Genomic DNA, 22557 nt, shown 5'->3' on the forward strand with positions numbered 1-22557 from the left:
GCTCAAACTGAGTCCTCAGCCCATTCTTGGATCAATCAGGGTGGCTCCTGGCAGAGTTTGCTCTGCCTGGTCACCTGATGCGCATGGACCAGGAATGCCAGGGGCATGGCTTTCGCAAAGGAACACTGGTAAACTGTTACTTGAATTGGGGTGAAGAGATGCTGAAGGGCTAAGAAACAACAAAGTTGACTGGAAATTACGGGAATGCAGAAAAGGTGTGACCAGGGCTGGCTTCCTGAGCCTTTGGTCTGTTCGGTCCCGCTTTTAAAAGGTCCCACACTTGGTTTAATGCTCTGCTGTCGCAAGCTTGAAATTTTTAAGAATTCGGGAACAAGGGGATCCACATTTTCATTTAAATTACAAATCACCTACTCATCCTGGATGTGGCTAACTCACGTTACATTACATACACGAAGAAGTGACTTTGGAACTGAGTTTGCAGAGATGAAATAGCAATTTTCCAAGTGGGAGGGGCTAAGAGGTAGGAAGGAGCGGGAGGAAGTTCCTGGCGAGGGATTAGCAGAGGCAGCAATGCTGTGACGGGGAAGTTTCCATGAGGGACTGAAACCACCAGCGTCTAGAGTGCTTGGGGCCTAACGTGCCGGTGGGGAGGGGCCCCAGCTGAGCTGGAAGGACAGGGGCAGAGGGGCGCCTGGGTGGCTCAGTCGTTAAACGTCTGCCTTCGGCTCAGGTCATGATCCCAGGGTCCTCGGATCGAGCCCCGCGTCGGGCTCCACGCTCCGCAGGAATTCTGCTTCTCCCTCTCTCACTCCCACTGCTTGTGTTCCCTCTCTCACTGTGTCTCTCTTTGTGTCAAATAAATAAATAAAATCTAAAAAAAAAAAAAAAGACAGGGGCAGAGAAGGACCTGGTGTGCCAAGCCAGAAGGCTGGCACTCAATAACAATTTCTCGAATGAATTAATAAATACAAGTCAAGTGAATTACACTAGAAAAAGTATTCCTTTTTTCAACCTACATTATTCCGAATGACCCTTATAAAGTAAGTAACTGCCCCCGTTTTCCTCCCTGCTTTTCCACCGCAGAGGAAGGCTAACTTAGCACCATGTAATATTAGTGTCTCCCTGATCTTTATCAGCAGCATGTTAACGAGGTTTGCATTCCACCTCCATGACTTCACCACCCAAATATTTATGAATCAGAGAGATGTTTCTAAGAACGCATTTTCCGACTGTTTATAACACTCACAGGGTGCTGTAATTACAAAGATGACGTTTTAAAACCTAAATAGAACAAGCCTCAATTGTGTGGGAGTTCATTGCTTTGGTGATAAAAGAAACACAGACGGTGACTCAGGTGGAACCCTGTTTCATTTTCATTTTGGTTTCCTTTGGTTCTACATGTCAGGACACGTTCCAGAATGCATGTAGAAATGTGCTGTGGGGAATACGAAAGTTAAAACTAAGGCTTTACATGTGAGAAGGGAAGAACAGTGTCCCCTTTTCAAGGCCAACATGAAAGGGAGGGATGACTTCCCTCCGGCCCATGGCTGGTAGTGGCCAATATTTTGCTCCCAAATTATTTGAAAGAATAAAAAAAAGCTAAAGAGGCAACACTGGTTCTTCTGAGTTGAGAATCTTTTTGAGTTTCCCCAATTTCAATGAAACATAAGAGGAGAAAGTAATGTTCAGGTATTTGCTAAATGCTGAGTGTGGAGCCTGTCCATTCTTACATTCCTATCTCGATGAATAGGCGACAAATAAGTGAATAAATTTATTCCTCACAGGAATCCTAGGTGGCTATGACAACTTTCCAGATCAGAACCCAGAGACTGAGACTATGTGCTGAAAATTGAGGGAAGGGGATGGTGTGTCCAGGCAGGTATGTGCAAGGCAAACAGAGACAATGTGAGGCTTCCTTGGTGACTCGCTTCTTTGTGACCGAGTGTGTTTCTCTTCTGTAGAACCCCTGGTCAATAGAGAATGACACCAGGAGCAAAGGGGCTCTTCAGGTGAAACATCTCCATCATGATCTTCATCTTCATCATTGTTATTGACTATAGGCCCAGAGCTTAAAATTATACGATTGGAGAACTGTAAGGAATTTTAGAGTTTATCATATTAGAAGCTCCCATTTATGGATATAGATAGATAGATAGATAGATAGATAGATAGATAGATAGATAGATATGACCACTACCATCCCCTTATCAGCCCTTCAGGGTAAGTCTTACTATCTCCATTTTCAATGTCCCAGCTCAACAAGTATCCAAGCTGGGACTCTTGTGCCTCCCACAGCCATCCTGTTAGCACAGATTCCTTGATTAACACAGAAGGAATCTGACCCTCAGAAGAGGCCTCAAGGTTATTCGGTTAGTACAGAACCAGGACCTGAACCCAAAATCTATGCCATTCCCACTTACCCAATTTCTCAATTCAAGATGAATACCCTTTGGATTTCTTTCTGTTTTGTTGATGTCAGTCAATGCCAGGGTTAGCAGGACAAAAACAATTTGAGTTTATTGAGAAGTGATAAGTCATTCCATTCCCCACCTTAGAACTACTTAATTTTTTCCTGTATCCCATCTCAGTCCCTGGAACACGGTAGACGTTCAGTAAGTGCTTGATACACTTAATTAAGCCAGGATTTGATGTGGATGGAATCTCAGTCCTTAGTATCTTTCAGTGGCAGGACTGGATAAAGGTAGGAAGCTATACCCTTTGAAAGACACGGGATGATACTAGTTTTTATCTTCATTGTAATATAAAATGTATGCTTTTATCTTTTAAGAATTAACATGCTCCATTGTAAGAAAGTTAAATAATTCAGATATATATATAAAGAGAAGGGGAAAAAATTACCCACCTGTATTTCCACCAACCTGAACGAAGCACTTTCAATATTTTATGGCAATTTATTCTTTTTTCCTCTATTTATGTATTTTATTATTTATAGTTTTTATTGAGTTGACTGTTCTGTATTTACAATTTATGTGTCTTGCCTTTTTAAACTTACATTATCCTTATAGCATTCCCTAAGCTATAAGCTCTTTTTAAGTATCTTTTTAAACAGGGGCATGGCATTGAAAAAATGAGTATCTACTTTATCAATTCTCAATTATGACTGGCTAGGGATCACTGACTTCTCCTGGTTCTTTGATGGTCACTCCATTGCTAATTAGCCACTTTATCAGAAAGCTAGCTGGGGTCAACATTATTATTTTTGTATTAAGACTTAATTTTTTTAGAGCAATTTTAGGTTCACAACAGAGGAAGGAAGGTACACAGATTTCCCATATACCCCTTGGCCCCACACATGCACAGCCTCCCCCATTGTCAACATTCCCCCATCAGAGTGATACATTTGTTATAATTGAGGAATTCACTCTGACACATCATAATCACCCAATATCTGTAATTTACATCAGGGTTCACTCTTGGTGTCGTACATTCTGTGGATTTGGACAAATGTATAATGACATCAATCCTTCATCACAGTATCATATACAGTATTTCACTGTCCTAAAAATCCTCTGCCTATCCATTCCCCTGACTTCCTACACACACACACCCCCAACCCCTAGCCACTACTGATCTTTTTACTGCCTCCATAGTTTTGCCTTTTCCAGAATGTCATATAGTTAGAATTATACAGTATGTAGTTTTTTTCAGATTGGCTTCTTTCTCTTAGTAATAGTATTTAAGGTCATCCATGGCTTTCCATGGCTTGATAGTTCATTTCTTTTTTTTTTTAAGATTTTATTTATTTATTTGACACAGCGAGAGAGGGAACACAAACAAGGGGAGTGGCAGAGGGAGGGGGAGAAGGGAGCAGGAGCAGGGAGCCTGATGCAGCGCTCCATCCCAGGACCCTGGGATCATGACCTGAGCCGAAGGCAGACACTTAACCATCTGAGCCACCCAGGCGCCCCAGCTCATTTCTTTTTGGTGCTGAATAATATTCCGTTGTTGGATGTATCACAGTGTATCACAGTTTTTATCCATTCACCTACTGAAGGACAGCTTGGTCGGTTCCAAGTTTTGGCAACTATGAATACGCTATAAACATGGGGGGCGGGGAATAAAACTATCCACGGGCAGGTTTTTGTGTGGACAGGTTTTCAACTTATTTGGGTAAATACCAAGGAGTGGGATTGCTAGACTGTATGGTGAGAGCATGTTTGGTTTTTTTTAGAAACCACCAAACTATCTTCCAAAGTGGCTGTAACATTTTGCTTTCCCACCAGCAATGAGTGAGAAATCCTGTTGACCCACATCTTCACCAGCATTTGGTGTTGTCAGGATTCTGGGTTTTGGCTATTCTAATAGCTGTGTAACTGTACTTAATTAATGATCTAATTTGCATTTCCCTGACGATATATGACATGGGACATCTTTTCATATACTTACTTGCCATCTGAATAGCTGCTTTGGTGAGGTGGCTGCTAAGGTCTTTCTCCCATTTTTTTAAAATTGTGTTGTTTGTTTTCTTATTGTTGAGCTGGTGTCTATATCATTGGCAAAAGCCTGAGGGAAAACAGAGGGAAGCTGTGGAACCAGTGGGGGCAGATTTGCATGGTACTTGGTAATTAATAGTAAGTTGCCAATAATCCAGAACAGGCTACATTAACCCCAACATTGAGCCCTAGGGCCCAGTTTGGCTACCCTTCCTCCTTCTCTCCCCTAAGTCTTTCTGTCATTTTGATGTTCCCAACATGCCTATGCCGGGGCCCTCCCTTCTTAGACATCCTACTGCTAAAAACAGTCCCCAAATGACCCCACTAGCCTCTTCTCTGCCCTTAGGACCTACAGTACCAATCAGCCCTCTCCTCACCCCCTTGCAACTCTCTGCCCCTCTCTGTCTGTCCTGACACCAAGCTGCTGCCAAAATCCAAAGGCAGCTGCCTGGAGGTTTCCCCAGATCATCCTCTCCTGTTCCCTCACTGACCCCACCTCAGTTCAGGCATCATGGTTTCATGCCCAAAGCTTACCAGGTACCTGCTGAGGACACTAGTAAAGTTGGGGGGCGCAGCTCCCAAAATGTGATAAGCTCAGCTTTAGTGAAAGAATCTTGCATTTTGCAATGAAAAGGTCTATTTTACTTTTGGCATTATGTTTTGTGAATAACTGTTATTGTGAATGAATAACATGTTGAGAGGGAGGACACCATCAGCTTCTCAGTTCATGTGGCCTTTGATGGTGTCACCTGACCAGTGTTGCAACTTCCCGGCACCCCCTCCTCCGCCCCGCCGCCTCCATCACCCAATCCGCCCTCAGCCCTGCACCGGTGCTCTTCCTAAACACATGCTCGTGTCCATCCACTGCCGAGGGACCCTGTGACCCACCCCTGCCCTTTGTCCCTAGGACACCATCCAAAGTGATTATTATTACCTTCAAGACCTATTATAGTGTGTTTTCCCCTGCTTCCTCCCCAACTCCCCCTCTCCTCCCACACACCTCTGCTCAGCAGCTGCCTTGCCCTTCTCCAAACATGCTGCAAGGTTTCACAATTTTATATTTTCACTCATTGCATGCACATTTTTGGTGGGGCCAGCATGTGCCGGGACCGGTGCAGCGCGGGGGGGTGGGGTGGGGAGGAGGCGGCTGGGAATGAGCATAGAGATGAGCAGGGCACAGCCCCCACCTTCCTGGCACCCAGAGCATCTGCATATGCTTTTCTTTATGCCTGGAATGCCTTCCCTCCTCTTCTGCCCAGAAAATGCTCAGCCTTCAACATCCAGCTCAAAAGTCTCTTCATCAATCAGCCTTTGCCAGCTCTCCTGGGCAGAGCCATCCTGCCCCACTTTTGCCCTTACTATATCAGCCTGTAACTACCTGTTGTCAAAGTCTGTCTCCCCCTGAGCTGTGAGCACTTGCAGGGCAGGGAAGATTCACTGTGTATCTGTAGCTCCCGACACAGTACTTAGCACACACTAGGTGCTCATTAAATGCTTGCAGAATAATATATATATTCATATAACATATACAGACACCTGCTATTGCGGATACAGTTTCAAGCATGTTAATTGGCCACCTAGACACGATTTAAAACTCCTCAAGGACAAGGAATGCTCTTCTATTGCCCTTGTAACCCCAAAGTGTCTACACATAGTGCTGAGAGCAGGATCTGGCAATAAGACATATTTGAAGAATTGACAGATAGGTATAAACTCACCGGAGTGACTCACTCTGCCCTCAGCCACTCCAGTTTCAAGTACAAGTTCATCATCGGCTGATTTCAGTTCATCATATTTTGGGAAACAGAATAAAAGTCCAAAAAGCCCTACTCAGTTTACTCAGTCAATAGCAGGGCTTATGTTTGTGGTTAAAGCAAATTATGGAATAATTGCAAATTTGGCAGACAGGATAGTATCACAGTGGGCACAGGGATGTGGAATTTGTCAAGTGAGAATCTTCTGGGGCTTTGGGTATGGTCAACTCTAGAAGGTTCCATGCATTTAACAAGACTTTGGTAAAGGAATGGTGCCCATTTTCAACAAGGGAAGCAAGGCTACAGAAGACTGTGTAGGTGTAAAGCTCTCTAAGATCTGGAGGATGGTACAGCTTAATAGACGTTTTCAAAGAAGCCAGTGTTTGAATCAAGTGCCTACGAGCAATTTTCTTAAGGTTTCTGAGCTTTGGTTTCCTCATCTGCAAAACTGAAATCATGATACCTACCTCACAGCGTTATTATAAGGATGAAATAAGATATTAGGTATTTTTAAAAGTGCTTACCATTGTGTCTGGCATGTAGTATGTGCTCAGTAAATAGTAATTACTAAATATGACCTGGCCTCACACTGATTTTTTTTAAACCTGTTTTAAAATCAGTCAGTCAGCCTGAGAGCTAGAGCTTTCCTTTGGAGTCTAGACATTTCTTTTTCTTTTTTTTTTTTTTAAAGATTTTATTTATTTGCCAGAGAGAGACACAGTGAGAGAGGGAACACGAGCAGGGGGAGTGGGAGAGGGAGAAGCAGGCTTCCCGCGGAGCAGGGGGCCCGATGCGGGGCTCGATCCGAAGACCCCATAGTTCTTTGTGACTTGTTAGCTTCCGAGGTAAGGTGGGAGAAAGGAAAAAAGTAACATTTATTGAATCCCTCTTACATGGAAGACTTGAGGGCGTGTTGTTCTTTAATCCTTGGGTATCATTTTGTACAACTGATATTGTCCTCATTTTACAGGAGAAACTGAGGTTTCAGGACCCACCCAAAGCCAAATAGGAGGTGGCAGTGGAGAGATTTGAACCCAGTTCTGAGTGCCTGTCCAAGGTTCTTTTCTGCCATTTCTGGCTCCTACCCCTGCTGCTCACATTTTCAGCTCGAGGGATGCTGCTCACGGCCACTCCCTAGCACAGGATGCCCCTGAAATGTTCTCTGTGGCTCTCACAATCAGCTTTCTTTACCTTGGCCCCAATCTTGGCAAGGAGAGCATCTCCCAGGACAGCGGGCAGAAAGGGGGCTCAGAAGCCTGACTGCTAAGGTTCCTTTCAGTGTAAGAATTGATGATCCTGAGACCATGGAGAGACACTCTTCCTCTCTTAGCTCCATTTCCCCAAAATCAAATGAGGACACCGAACCACATCAGAGCTTCCCAAGATTTCCCATGAACATTTGCTGAGAGGCGGGAGGTGTTATGGGTAAGCACCAAGATGGAAGCAATTACTTACCCTCTCTGTGCCTCAGTGCCCTCATCCATAAAATGGAGATGTTCACAGTACTTACATCATAGGGTTGTTCTGAGGATTAATAGGAGTAAGTATATGTAAAGGGCTTAGCTCAGTCCAGAACACAGTGAGTGCTACATAACAGCATTTGCTGCACTTAAAGGCAGAAGAGAGGGTACTAATCCCACCCCCCACTGCTGGGTCCTAGGAATGTAACTTTCCATGGCTCATCCCACGCCCAAAATGTATTTGATATCTTCTCCCTTTCCTTAAAAATTCTTGTGTGACTTATATTTAAGCTCAACATATCCATATTTGTTTAATATAAAATAATAAAGCACTTCTTTTTTTAAGATTTATTTATTTTTATTTTAGAGAGAGAGAGTGGGGGCAGGACAGAGGGAGAGGGAGAGAATCTCAAGCAGACTCCCTGCTGATTCTGGAGCCTGACATGGGGCTCGATCTCATGACTCTGAGATCACGACCTGAGCTGAAACTGCTGCTTAACTGATGGAGCCACTTAGGCGCCCCAAAATAATGAAGCACTTATTAACACAGACACTCCAGCAAGACCTCTTCTGCTTACCCCCGGCTCTGGTGCACAGGGGTGTACCCATGTGCAGGCTCATGCCCAGTTTGATGGAAGTAGATGACTTCCGGGGTCCCTTTGCCTCTGGGGTCTTCTATTTTGGATAATCAGCACCACCGGACTCCAGGAACATGCGCTGGTGGCCACCTACCTGGTATCACCCAGGTCATCCTTGCTGCTAAGCTAGCACGGAGATTCCAGAGGTTAAGCCCCAGTGGACAAATGGCCCAGAAGACACAGGCTGAAGCACTGCTCCGGCTGGTCCCCCTCCATACCACTCACCCACCCATGCCGCAGACTGGATTTTCTGTTCGAAGGTGGACAAAAAGAAACTAAAGGAGAATGGGTAGGTAGTGAGCAGAAGGATTAAAGCAGACACTCCACAGGGAAAAGTACCTGCAGAACTCATTCGTTTGTTTGGATGTTAAGAAGCAAGGAAAATAAACAGATAGCCACAATTACTGGGGGTCCTTCCAGCTTCCACTATGCCCTGTGTGGCCCTTGAAGATAGAAATCAAGACCCCTTTCTGAACTCCATTTAAGCAACAGGAGCAATGATGGAATTTGATACCCCTTTCCCCATAATAAAGATTTAAATTTGTAATATCATTCTAGCAAAATATTGGGAACACCTTAAATACTAAATGTGGGGGAACTAAGTAAATCATACTACATCCACGGCCATGAAAAATTACATAATAAAAGCGAGGCTAGTCATTACCTCTGGGAGGTAGAGAGAGGTAGGTATGATCGGGAATAATCACATGGGGGCTTCTCAGTACTTGTGTGGTAGGTTCTTGATGTTCGTTTTATTATTAAAATGGGTGTATATGTTCTATATAATCACCTGTATGCATGCTACATTCACAACAAAATGAACAATTTATTTTTGAGAAGAAAAAATTATGGTAATAAAGACCACATACAATTTGCAGTGATAAGCAAAAGAGCAAATTTCAAATTTGCATGCAATCTCAATCCTAACTATGCTCTTAAAAATCACAGGCATGAAGAAAAATTGGAGGAAAACACACCAAAATGCTAACAGTGTTTAGACTATAGGACTTTTTTTCTCTTGTCCATTTCCCAAATGTTATAATGGTTATAAATATACATATAATGATTTATAATGGTGATAGATAGATAAGAAAGAAAGAAAAAAGAAAGAGAACGAAAGAAAGAAAGAAAAAGAAAAAGAAAGAAAGGAAGAAAGAAAGAAAGAAAGAAAGAAAGAAAGAAAGAAAGAAAGAAAGAAAGAAAGAAAGAAAGACTTGCCCATTTAATTATTTTCAGTTCACTCCCACATCTGTTACCTCATTGATTCTTACACACCTCTTTGGGGGAGTCAATGTTAAATAGTTCTGTTTTATAGACTGGAACACAGGTGAAGTGTTTATGACCTGCACTAAGTCACTCAGTTGGCTGGAAGGAAACCTCTGAGTGGATCCAAGATCTCCTGAGTCTTGCTATCACCCAGTGGCTGAGACTTCATCTTGGACACCCAGGACTCAAGGGTCCCCACTCTTAAATGGGAATAGCTATTACCTGGACTTTGGTCACATGGTCCAAGGTGGGTGTCTATGGCAGTAGAAGATGGACTACGTACAAAGATGTCCCCAAAGATGCAATCCCCACCTGAAGCGCTCTCACACCCGCTCCTTTCTATCAAGGCACCAAGCCCATTGGTAAAATTCCCTGGAAATGTGGAGAAAGAGAGAGAGAAAGATCAGTTGTCAGGACCACAGGCTGTGTTTGAGAATCAGGTTGGACATTTCTCAACTCTAGTTTTTGGAGAGGAAAAGTGTTTACCGAAATGGATCTGTCCTTGTGCTATTCAATGTCTTCCTCTTGCCACTTCTTTCCCTCCAGCTCTCTGAGGAGAGGTTGCCAGATGCTTGCTGTGGATGGCTTCAGCTGGTGTCCATTCAAGACCCTCAGAGCTCAGCCAGGGGCCCCTCACTTCAGAAAAGGTGGGGCCTTAGAGAGAGGGAGTAGCTTGCTCAAGAATACCAAAGGCAGAAACAGACCAGACACCAAACCCCCTGGTCTCATCCCAACGCACTTTGCACAGGACCAGTGGGAGCTTGAAGCACCACCCTGCGCTGAGGAGAGTGGCAGGTGCATACCCAGAGTTATGTGGGTGGAGAACCAGGATCCGCTCTCATTGTTTTCTGTATGGAGTCTTATCCTTGCTCCTTTGAAAATGATCATTTCTGGATATAGCTCCACGTCATCCACCACTGTTGCTACTGACTAAAGGGACAGAATGGACTCTAGGAGAGATTCAGGGATTTCCCCTAGAAAGCCCCTCTTGATTCATAATTAATGATACCACCACTGAGGACTGGCTGTGTGCCCCATCCTCAGGGAATCCTCCCAACAAGTTTATGTGTTAGGTGCTGTTATGGTGCCATTTTCCAGCTCAGCCAAGAGAGGGAGAAATTACTCCTCCAAGGTAACACAGCTGCTAAGTGCTGAATCCAGCATCCATGGGCCACCTTCCATGCTTCAGAGTCCAGTATGGGATGCTTCCCTGGTTTTCCGGAGAGGCCCATTTTGGAGAATCTTAAATGAGTAACCCCCACATTCTAACTGACTTTATAGAAAGTGTGGGCTTTGGAAGGCAGAGTAAAGAAGAAAAATCCTCTCCACTCCCTTTGTGCGGTGAAGAAGTGGGTGGAGCCAGTACGGGGTTACTGGTCCCTGGCTGTTTCCCAGATTTTGTGTTGCACTTACCTGTCCAGAGCTCTGTAAGCAAATACAATCTTGGGGTTTGAAGAAGAATAATGTCATGGGGGGCAGAGTGGGAAGGGACTGTTCCCTGGACTAAGAAACTGCCAAAACCTTTAAATATCCCTTGAACTTTTTTTTTTTTTGGCTCCCTGCAGTGTTTTGGTGTTTAGATTCCGTTGCCACGAGTGGGCTGTTTTTAGCTGCCTGGTTCCGTCCCCTCTGCTTTTAACTTTTTTCCCCTTCCTTTCGCACATGCCCCGGCATGAAGTTTCCAATTCTTATCTCAACATACTAAGGCTGGTCTGAATGTGGATTCCCGCGGCGGTTCTCCAGCGTGGCACCTCAGCAATATTCAAATTTCTGCTTAACTCTCTTCCACTGAGGATTAACCCCCTCCCCGCCCCCCCAAATAACCCCAGCCCCGCGCTTCCTTCTCAAAGGGGGAGGCGTACTTTGCCCTTGTGTAGAGAAGCATTTTGGTCTGTGGAGCTCTTCTTGCCCCACTTCTAGATGTACAGAGTATGCACGCTAGACGTTGGTGGCTTTAAAGTCAGGGTGAAATGAGGACACACAGGACTGAGATATCGATCACTCCCGCAGCAGCGCACACCTTGGGGCTCTTCCCCAGCGCGAATCTTTCCCTGTCTCTCTCCAGCTGGGCAGGCATTTCGCAGTCCTCCTGGGGGCTGGGGGCAGGGAGTCAAGCAGCCCTAGTTTTTGTTTTCCTTGGATAAGAGTTTCATTCACAAGGGGTGGACTTACTTCTCTGTCAAGATTCTTATCACTTTTAGAGTTTCAGCGGGCCAGGCAGGCAGACGATGCGAGGCTCACACTTCTGTGACCAGCTGACAGCATTTTCTACCCAGGGGTCACTTGGAGATTCCAAAAGCAAGACTTATTTGAATGAAACAAGACCAAGAAAAGGAACGGGAGGCACGATGATAATAAAAAATAAATGACTAGGGGTTGTGGACTTCTCTACCGTAATTACCCTTCTCTTGCATTGTTTTGTGGAGGCTGGTCTGGCTGTTTGTTTACCCTACGCCCTAAATTGAATTTCCCCGCAAGGACAAGACTAAACCACAAATCTGGCTTGGGTGTATTAAAATGTAAACTGGTTCAAGATTACTGTAGGCATTTCACGGAGAGAAAAAAAAAAGGGGGGGTTCACATGTTCTCCATCTCTTTATTTCAATTTATGATGGTGCAATTTATTCCAGAGCAATAGATAAGTAGATATAATAGATGCATAGAAAATCCCAAATAATTTTCATTTAAATGTACAAACGTTTTTCCTTCTGCTCTTGCACTGTTCTAGGGGTTGTGCCGACACGCCCGGGGTTTACCTGCCCGCGCGTCTGCAGGAGGGTGGGGTGAGGGGGTGTGGGGCTGGGTGCGAGGGGGTGTGGCCGTGGGGGTGGAGGGTGGGGCCGGGAGAGCCGTTACCTGGGCGAAAAGTAAAGCAAAAACAACCGCCCCACGCTTCCCGCGCGACGCAGCTGGAAAGCCGCTCAGGTGCAGGACTACATCCTCGAGGATCCTGTGTGGAACCCTCCGCTCCCAGACGGGTTGGGGGCGGGGACGGGGGGCTTCCGAGGCTGCCCTCCGAGTTGTCCCGGGCCGGAAGCTTGGTGAGGGGGTGTTCTGGATGAAGTTCGGGCTTGGGGGACAGGAACATGGGTGTGGGGGACCTGCAGTTTCACCTGCAGTTCTGAGGGTCTATGCCCCAGGCGGCTTGGCAATCGGAGGGGCTGGAGAAATGGACAGATATTCCTCGGGTGTGCAGGACTCTGTGTGTGTGTGTGTAAGCGGGGGTGGGGGAGTGGGGGAGGTGGGGACGACCCCTCCATCACTGTCGACTGTAACAGGTTAGGGGTGCGGGTGCGGGCTGTGGGGCTGCCGGGGAGGCCCGGGCTCCAGGACCGTTCTAGTTCTTACCTCAAATTACCAAACTATGACCTTCGATCGCCTGTCCCAAGAGGCAGGTGGAAGCAGGGGTTTCTGCCCCTAACCGTGCCCCCTGCACCCCACCGGCGCGCGCGGGACCCCTCCCCTCCCGGGCAGGTTCGAAACTTCGCGAGCCACACTCGCGTCCACGTATATTCGTCCTTGGGCAGTTGAGAAGGTCCCTGGTTCTGCCACTCTCGAAGCCCAGACAGCTGGGGTCGAGGAATCGGAACCCGAAAATCGTTTTTAAGTTTCAAATCCAGTTCTCCTGAAGCTCCAGCTAGTATCTGCGGCCCTAGGACCCAACCTTTCCCGACAGCCGGGCTTTGAGGGGCGAAGGGATTTCTGCTACGGGGACTCATTTCGGCCGAGGTCAGTGCGCTCCCACTCACCGCCGTCCTGTCCCTACCAATTCCGCTCTGGGGGCAGAAAAACACGTGAAAGGCGAAGATGGGTTTTCCCTAAACGTAGCCTAAGAGGGTGGCGACCTCCCTCCGCCTGGGCCGCGGGGATCAAAGCACCTTCTCTTTCCTCCTCGCCCTGGCCGCTTGGTTTCAGCCCCACTCTTAGCGCCCAAGTTGCCTCTGATTTTACAGCTCCTCTCAACTTTCCAGGTTGTGTTCGTTTCACTGAGAAACTGCCCGTCAATTTCAAACGCTTTGTGGCTGTTAAGAAATCCTAATCCGCACGGTCCTAGCACCTGCCCTGGCCTCGGAGACGCGCTCCCCGCCGGCCGGGAGACGGTTCCGCTTGTGCGCTCGTGCGGGGTGTGCCCGGGCTGCGGGCTAGGACGCACCGTACCCGCCGAGCGCTGCCCTCCGCGATTGGGTTAACGCGCGGACTTCTCGCGGGCCAAGCCGCGGAGGTCACCCCCGGCGGGTAACTGTGTGGGTTCACGCAGGGGTCCTTTCGGCACCTCTCCCACAGCGGGGACTACCGCTTCTGACCTCATCCTGCCCCCAACTAGAGAAGGCGGCGTTTGGCGGCGGAAGGGGCTCCAGAAAATGACCACGCATTTTAGATAAAGGTCGTGCCCGCTTCCCAGCCTCACCTAGTTTGGACTGCAGCCAGGCCCCGCCCCTCCATCTCCCCCCTTCCCCCAATCTAGCGGAGGGAGAGATGCCAGCGCAGTGGAGTCATACCGCTGGCTTGGGCACCATTGGCTCATGCCTGGAACACGCAGCGGCGAGTACGCACATCTGGCGGCCCGCCCGGACGGCTCCGGTCCTGATATGGAGAGAGAGGGCGGGCGGGTGTGTGCCCGAGAGCGAGAGGCCGGGGGAGCGCCGCTCGACCGGCTCCTCCCCGAGCTTGCATCACCAGTCCCCCCCCCCCACCCTTCGCTTCCCCTTTTGGCCCCTCCTCCATCCCTCCTGCCTGCCCAGCCTAGTTCGGCTGGTTCTCCGGGGAAGCTATTAATAGCATTACGTCAGCCTGGGACTCGTAACCCGGAGTAAACTGGCTCGCCGCCAGCCAGAGGGCTATAAAAGGGGTGATGCAACGCGCTCTGAGCCACAGTCGCACGCAGCGAGGCGCGCAGTACCCAGCGCTGTCCCGGCGCCTCCGCCCGAACCCGAGCCGACTCGCCCGCCACCCCGCGCGCCGGCCGTGTGTCCTCGGGGCTCGCCCGTCCGCCCCCCAGACAGACAGCCCGACCCCGCCCCGACCCCGCCCGCCCTCTGGACCCTGGCCGCCCCGAGTGGAGACCGGAGGTGAGCGCTGGAACCGAGTGAGTGAGCGCGGCGAGGGTAGCCCGCTTTCATACCCTTTGCGCCCCTCTAATGACCAGTCCCGCGACCCCTGCGCGGGTCACCGATCCGCGCGCCCAGCCTCCGGCTGCGAAAGAACTCTGGCCGAACTTCTCCCAGCCGAAGCTGCTCCTCAGCGCTTCGGAAAGTTTCTCGCAAAGAACTTTCTCTTTTGACTTGGGGCGCGAAAGGGTCCCGGTGACCGAGAGGACGGACCACGGCTCCTCCGCCGGCTTCGGAGCCCTGCTCCTCTCCGCCCTGGGCGCCTGCTTACCTCTCCCGGAGCGGGCGTGGGGAGCTGGGTGCGCGGGGGTGGCCGAGGCTCTCCGGCTAGCTGTCCCGCTCATCCTTCGCTTCGTGCCGGGCACCGCCGTTCCCGAGGCCAGCCTTCCCGGGCCCAGCGGAGAGGCCCACCGAGGCCGGGTGCCGGCGGGAGGGCTGCCCCAGGAGCCGGACCGAATGAATGGGAAAGGGACGGGCGAGCGGGGGTCGCGGTCGCGGCCGCGGCCGCTGGGGGTCGCCCTGCGCACCCTGGAGCGCTGCGCCGCGGGACCGCGCGGGAGCCTGGAGCGAAAGTTAGTTGGGATAAGTTTCGAGGTGGCAAGCACTCGTGTTGCTGTCCTGGGGCGGACGGCGTAGAGGGCTCCCGGCACAGGCTGGTGTCCAACCCCTGGGCGGGAGACTTCTTGTCCCAAGGCTCTCACACGGTTTTCTCGCGTACCTGTGACTCTTCCTCCGGCGGGGTCCGCGGGTTTCTCTGCCGTTCGTCTACGGAGACCCACCTTGGAGGAAGCAAGGGTGCGAGACCGGTGCAGATAATTGAGAGAATGCCTTTGTGGTCTAGTGGCCGGGACCCTGAGAGCTTATACTGAGCTTCGTGTCTTCGAGCCTCAGTTTCCCCAAGTGAGAGAACTAGGGCGCACAAGGCCCGTGCTGGCTGCCTCTGCCTGTTTGGAAGCACCAAGTGGTAGTTGGACCCGATAACCATTAAGGTCCTCTCTGAAAGAAGTTTTTCAGGTTCCAGGGCGATGTAACTGAAAGAAAGGGAGCCGGTGAGGAGACGTGAATGACTTGAGTGAGGGGGTCTCTGTCTAATGTCACTGACCAGCTTCGGAGGCAATGAAGGGGAGGGGACTTATCTATGGGGCATGTCTTCCCTTCCTAACGTTCTTTCCATTGCATGGTTCTCCTGTGCTCCCCCACACCCCATTTTCATTTCATCTACTTACTTTCTTTCCTCCTTACCATTTTCTTTTCCCTAATTTTATTACTGAGATCACATATACATCCTTACAAATAGAGGTGTTGCTAAACCCTTGATGGAGCCAGGGGGGAGGAAATGCGGGGTAGAACATTCGGGTGGTCTCCCCCCAATGCACCTAGTTCAGTGTGGGTGACAGTCCCACCTGCTGGGGGGGAGCTCCCCATCTTTAAATGAAGGAGAAATTGTTATTACTGCCCTTCTTGTTTTGTATTTAGTATTTGGTATAGAATAATTCTACAACATATAAACTCTTGCTTTGAAGATATCCTGGACAAAGACGAGGGTGGCAGAGGGGTTTGTGGTTGTTATCATCTGGATGGTTTCAGAGACGTGACGGGTAACATTCCAGGCTGGCAGTGTGGATAGGATACAGCACCCAGCACCTGTGGCAGCTGTTGGAACCTTCCTATCCTTTCTGTCTTAACCCCCTCACCCCCCATCTCCCTCTTGGCCCTTTCTCTCCATTGTTCTCGTTCTTCGGTACGCCCTCCCTGTCTCAGTCCTGTCAAAGCCTCCTCTGTGGTGGATACCAGGTTACTAAGACTGCTAACCCCTCATCTCCCTGGCCAGTGGCTCTATTCTTCATGTGCCTTATTGGTTCGTCCTATCAGTGTTGGATCTTTGTTGATGATGAAGCAAAATGAGCAGTGGGTGAGTGGTCGACAGCTTGGCTAGGGCTGGGCCACTGACCCGCTTTATGGCCTCGGGCAAGTCACTACCTTCCTAGATCTCATGTTAATTGCAAAATGAAGATCTGACCTACGTGCCTCTAATATCGGGCGTTCTATCCCTTTATGTAGAGCCCATGATTTCTTCTCTTTTCATTTGGCTGGGCACGGAACAGCGTCAATGGTTCCAAGTGTTACCCAGCCTAGGAAGGAGGAAGTACATAGTCAGGACACCAGAGAAACTAGAAATGGTTTCATGTGTGAGAACTGATTATTTCTCAGCTACGTAAGAGCAGTGGAAACAAGCTTTTGCCAGCAAATATATAGTGGGGTAGAATTGACCTGGTGTGTTGGGAGCCCAGGGTCAACCAAAGTGCAAAAGAAGCTGTGAATGACCCGAATTTCATTAGGGTTCCAGTTGATTCCTGATTAATGGGGCTAACTTGCATTGACAACAACATTCTGAGTTCCCCCTGAAATGGGGAAAGTGGAATCACAGTAATAATGGGTATCCAGCCCGTGTATAAATCCACCTTTGTGACTCTTGTATGATCTTGACCACCCTGTGAGGGAATGGGGGCGGGCAATATTGGTCTCATTTTACAGATAGACTGAGGCCCAGAAAGCGTGAGAAGGTTGTCAATGGGGGCTCAGTTTGTGAGTGGTAGTGATGAGCCTGTTTCTGAAGCCCCAGCATTACACCAACGGTTTTTAGATAGGCCTGGAAAAAGACCAATATAGGAAGTTAGTGAAAGACCAGTATCGGCTTCGTATACTGTGAGATGTTTTACGAGCAGCACTTAGGTGAAGAGATGAAAATTAAAAGTGAAAATTCAACTTAGTTGTAGCTACTAGGAAATAAAATCTGGGAGTTGAATTTCCAGTTAAAGAAATACACGAGTGAAGTTTCACTTTCTTGAAAATGATGAAACTGCCAAAGATATGACATGGTTTCTGATTGGAGATGATGAAGCAAAAGCAAAATGCAGGTTCTTTGTAGCAAGTCTGGACAATTTTAAGATCAGTGTAGAAAGCCAACTCAGAAAATCCCCAAACAGATTTTTTTTATTCAACAAGGGGGAATGTTGGCGGGTCTCAACTTTCAGAAAAGTTGTCTGAAGATTTAACTTCATTTTCCTTGTAGGGACACAGCCTGAGTCTGGGCTGAATCAGACCTTAAGAGAATGAGTCAAGAAGTAACTAGAAAGTTATCTCAAGAAATTAAGCTGTAGCAGAATGCAGAGAAAACTCCAAATCTCTACAGATGCAACTGCTTTCCTTTGTGAAAGGCTTTTTAGCATTTTTACAACCCATTTCCATCCCCAAGTAAGCCCACCCAATGCTTGTCATAAAAACATTCCATACCACTGACATTGGAACAGCTGACTTTAAAGTAAGAAGGAATAAAACCAGTCCCAGGGCGCCTGGGTGGCTCAGTCGTTAAGCGTCTGCCTTCAGCTCAGGTCATGATCCCCGGGTCCTGGGATCGAGCCCCACATGGGGCTCCCTGCTCCGCAGGAAGCCTGCTTCTCCCTCTCCCACTCCTCCTGCTTGTGTTCCCTCTCTCGCTATCTCTCTCTCTGCCAAATAAATAAATAAAATCTTTAAAAAAATAAAATAAAACTTCCCAATTATTAAAAAAAAACAAAACCAGTCCCAAACAGCAGACCCCAAGCCCCGAGAGCTTATTAATAAACTTAGCTGGGGGGCAAAACAGACTACACTCAACACTGGTGGAATTCAAACTACCCAGGTAAAGGAGAGCCGTCCAGTCATCCAAACAAAGGCCAGCCCAGTGGTAGCTCTGAATTCCATCTCTGAACTACTGGGTTTTTAATCAAGTTGGTTAAGGGAGGGAAAACATGAATGCATGGGAGAATCATAAGCCTCGGGCTTCAGAAGGCTGGTTTCTCAGAGTTTATTGCCTGCCAGAGAAGTATCCTCCCTACATCTGAAAACGATGGGATTAAATTGATACAGGAACCTCGGTTCTGGCTCACACGACACAGGGCTTTGGGAAGACAATTACAGACGTTTCCCAGATTTCTTTGAACACCCAGTGGTGGCGTTGGTCGGCCTGGCATTCTTGCCTCCATTAGTGTATTTCAGACCTTAAGGGGAAGTCAGTTAAGAGGTCAGGGTGATCTATTCCAAAGTGTTTGAGATCACAGAGAGTGACCAGCCACCCTGCCACCGGGACCCCACAGAGCATCTGTCACAGAGCCAGCCGGGCTGGAGGGATCCCAGGGAGGCCTCACAGTTGCTTTATATTTTCCGGGGCATGTTCATGTATTACTTTCTCAACTCCTTCCACAAGTCTGGAAAAATGGGGTGATTGTCTTTAGCCTTCTTTTACAGAGGAGGAAACAGGCACTGGGAGGTATGATGATGATACGTGAGTAAGTGGGCCTCAAATCTTGATCATCTGACCCCAGTCTAAGAATTTTTGTGGATAAAAGACCCACTTATGACTCCTGAAATGCAGGCAGCAGCTGGAGTGTGCACGCTGAACAGAAAGATCAGCGGTTCATTGCACAGAGTTCATGACTCCCCCCTGGCTCTTTGCTTAGTCTCCTCTCCACCGCTTCTGTTCCAGGACCCCCACCCAGCCCCAGCCAACCCCCACCCAGCCCCAGCCAACCCCCACCCAAACCCCGCAAGAAAGGTTTGCTCTGGCATTTTTGTTTTTGCAGTGTAAATAATATTTTCTATTCTATAAGTTCAGGGCATGAGTTCTGGAGTCAAACTTAATCCAAGTCCTGAGGCTGCTTCATACTAACTCTGTGACTTTGGACAAGGTGTTTAACTAGTCTAAACCTCAGTTACCTCATCTGTGAAAGGGGGCTAGAACCTAATTCACTGGGTTCTCGTGAGGGTTAAATGAGATAATGCACGTAAGGTTTCTAGCCTGAAGGAGGCACTCTGTTAAATGTTAGTCGCTTGCCAGAGGGCTTCCTGTCGACTAGACTGGGCTAATGACTGCTCGCAGCCAGATTGCAAAGGACGCTCCAGGGCACAGTGTGCCTAGACCGTCCCCACACTCCTCATACCTGGACAACTGACTGCAAGGATGAGGGGACACGGCTGCTGCTGGAGGGAGTGTGTGGCAGGCAGAGATTTACGGGGGGCTCTTCCAAATTGGAACCGTGGAACTATTATGATTTCTACCCTTCACTTTCCTTTACATTGTCCCTTTGGGCTCCCTGGGCTATAGAACGAGAGAGGTAGGTGAGACTTCAGAGACCATTTGATTTGACCCCCTCCTTCCCCCTTTGATGTACTCAGTGGGGCGGTCTGCGGGGGTCAGCAGGCCTTGGGAGCAGCTGGTGCCAGGCGCTGGGCCAGCTCTGGGTACAGGAACAGTGAAGACACTCAGTCCCCATGCCACAGGACCTCTCAGCCATTGGCCAGATGAAGACTGAGACTCAGCCTAGGTCACACTGTTCCTCAGTGCTGGAGCCAGTCCCAGCTTCCCCTCGGTCCCCAGCCCCAGCCTTTCCAGACACCGCGGGGCTGAACAACACCCCCAGGAGAGGTCCAAATTCTTAGTTCCTTGCTTTTCTTTTCTCAGGTATTTTGCTTCAGCCGGCTTAATCTTTTAAGAAGGGGCTACTGGTCCCTTGTGATGTAAATCCCCCGCCCCACCCCTCAGCCCTAGCTCCTGCCAAGCTGGGCTGAAGAAACACACCTGCTGGCTACAGTTACTATCCTCCTTCTCATTGACTTGGATCCAACTTCCTGAGGGAGAAGTTTCAGAGATTTATTTGCTAAATCCAAGGGTCCCTGAGTCTTCGCTTTTATTCCATTCACTGATAGATACATTCAACTTGATTTCAGATACCTGCCAAGTTTCTTTTCAAAACAGAGACTGAAAATGGGGTTACATAAGAGTCTCACTGATTTTTTTTTTTTTTCTTTAAATGCTCTTCCTCTTTCAGGACTGTTTGAGGCTACATTTGCATATATGCACACCAGCCAAAACTAATAGCTTCTTGAACTCTAGCCTGAAATGCCACCCTTTATAAATTTCAAGTAGGCATTTTATCCACATCACTGAGCTATGTATTTTAAGAACGTGTTTTACTCAAGAGGAGGATGGTGTAAACCGAGAACAACACAGAAGCCTGAGGGGGATACGGCTGTGGTGTTGGGGGCCGCTGACGTGGGGAGACTTGATCCCATGCCCCTAAGTCCCTGAAGTAGTTTGGGTCTCGATATTTCTTTCAGCAAAATGATGCTTCAACACCCAGGCCAGGTCTCTGCCTCGGAAGTCAGTGCGTCTGCCATCGTCCCCTGCCTGTCCCCTCCTGGGTCACTGGTGTTTGAGGATTTTGCTAACCTGACACCCTTTGTCAAGGAAGAACTGAGGTTCGCCATCCAGAACAAGCACCTCTGTCACCGGATGTCCTCTGCACTGGAGTCGGTCACTGTCAGCAGCAGCCCCCTGGAGATGGCAGTCACGAAAACCGAGGTAGGTGCTCCTCGCAGTGCCCGTTCTTTACGTGCGTCTTCATTGTACACCCGCCAGGCCCGGCGTGCTCCAGGCAGGGCGCTGCTCAGAGTGTGGGGACGGTGTTCGTCACAACGAGGACCCGGGCGGCCAGTGTGGGTAGCAAGGGCCAGCCAGCCCCGCTCACGGCCCTGGCAACAGCTTCTGCTCTGAGTTCCCTTGTCTCCGACACTTGCCTTCCTCCCCATCAAGCAACCTTTTATAAGACACCTGGAGTAACAGACGTGGCGAGAGGTCTGAGAGCTGGGTGCTGGCCATGCGGTGGTGGCTCGAGGACCTCAGAGTGGAGGTCTTGGCTACTTTCTGGGCCTTTCCCTTATGGATAAAAGATGGGAGTGTATCAAGCTTACTTAACTGCTGTGATCACTGTCTTTGGTCAAGGGGCAGCAGAACTATGATGCTGTGTGCACAAGGCCTCATTAGAGGTACCACCTGTGCTGCATTAACGTGAGAGGTCATCATTGCCCTGTCCAGTACTGGACAGTGCAAGGGGAGCCATGGGACACGCGAGGAATTGTCTAAAAATTCTCTGTAAATACCTTGAGATAACAGGATGTAATGGGAAGTAGTAGGATCCCCATAGAAGAAAGAAAAGCATTTTGCAAGGGTATATGGAGGGTTCCTCAGAGGAAGAAGCAGATGTCCAGTGTAGAGGATATCTGGTGATAGAATATTTCCTGATCTGTGGAAATATTCCTTAGAGCCACCAGACTCATCCACTGATTGTGTGTTTACTAAGTGACCTTCTGATCTTACGTCAGTTTAACAGGTGGGTTCTCCTACTGGGAAGAGAATGCACCAACTAATCTCGTTGAATATTCAGGTTCCCTTGGTTGCTGTAATTCTTATCTTAAAATAGGATGCCGAGCCTATGAAACCCATGGGCATCCTGTGTGCTTGGGCAGCAAGACCCTGTTCTGCCAGGTCCCAGTCACCTCTGGGAAGGCAACAAGGCAGAATGAGGCAGTGTGTCCCAGAGAGGGGATAGGATGAGGAGCCAGAGGCCTGGGTTTACACCCAGGCTTTGTAGCCTACGGGTCTGGTGACCATGAGCTGGTGATGCCTGGGCCTCCCTGGAAGTGCTGCTGCTGGCCCCTCCGCACCTCATTTCCACAGCAGTAAGGTCAGGGGGTTGAACTGAATGGTTCTTGAAGGCCTTTTCCATCTCTGACAGTGTACGATTCTGAGATTTGCTCTACTTTCAAGTATTTCCTCGTGTGAGAAAACCCCGAATCCTCTCCGCCCATCCAAAAATATCTGTAGGGTTGTATAGGAAGTACCACAGTTGCTGGGTTCTTGATGAAGAATGGTGAGGTTAATAATGACAGTAACTAAGGCTGACTATATGCTAAACACTGTGCAAAGCATTTTAATTATATATATAAATATATATATGTATATATCTAACTTAACTAATTTGACCCTCCTCCCAACCCTATTGGATAGATAAGATTATTGATCCCGTTTTACAAGTGAG

The 22557-nt window shown here is 48.5% G+C and overlaps 1 protein-coding gene across 4 annotated transcripts in view; it reads left to right on the forward strand.

Annotated features, from left to right (window-relative positions):
* The window catches only part of ATF3 (activating transcription factor 3), a 57597-nt gene that overhangs the window by 31433 nt on the left and 3607 nt on the right, over positions 1-22557 (forward strand). The window contains exons 1-3 of one of the 4 annotated variants that reach the window (XM_088029135.1): positions 14386-14500; positions 14533-14602; positions 20798-21041. In XM_088029135.1, coding sequence (XP_087885261.1) covers positions 14386-14500; positions 14533-14602; positions 20798-21041 — 429 coding nt within the window. Of the gene's footprint in view, positions 1-14385; positions 14620-20797; positions 21042-22557 lie in introns of those variants that run through there. The other 3 variants (XM_028125792.2, XM_028125793.2, XM_028125794.2) reach the window with 3 other exon arrangements.

The sequence above is a fragment of the Eumetopias jubatus genome, unplaced genomic scaffold (assembly GCF_037043125.1).
Source record: "Eumetopias jubatus isolate StellerSeaLion01/CBP00866 unplaced genomic scaffold, mEumJub1_p1.0 scaffold_12, whole genome shotgun sequence".
Lineage (NCBI taxonomy): Eukaryota > Metazoa > Chordata > Mammalia > Carnivora > Otariidae > Eumetopias > Eumetopias jubatus.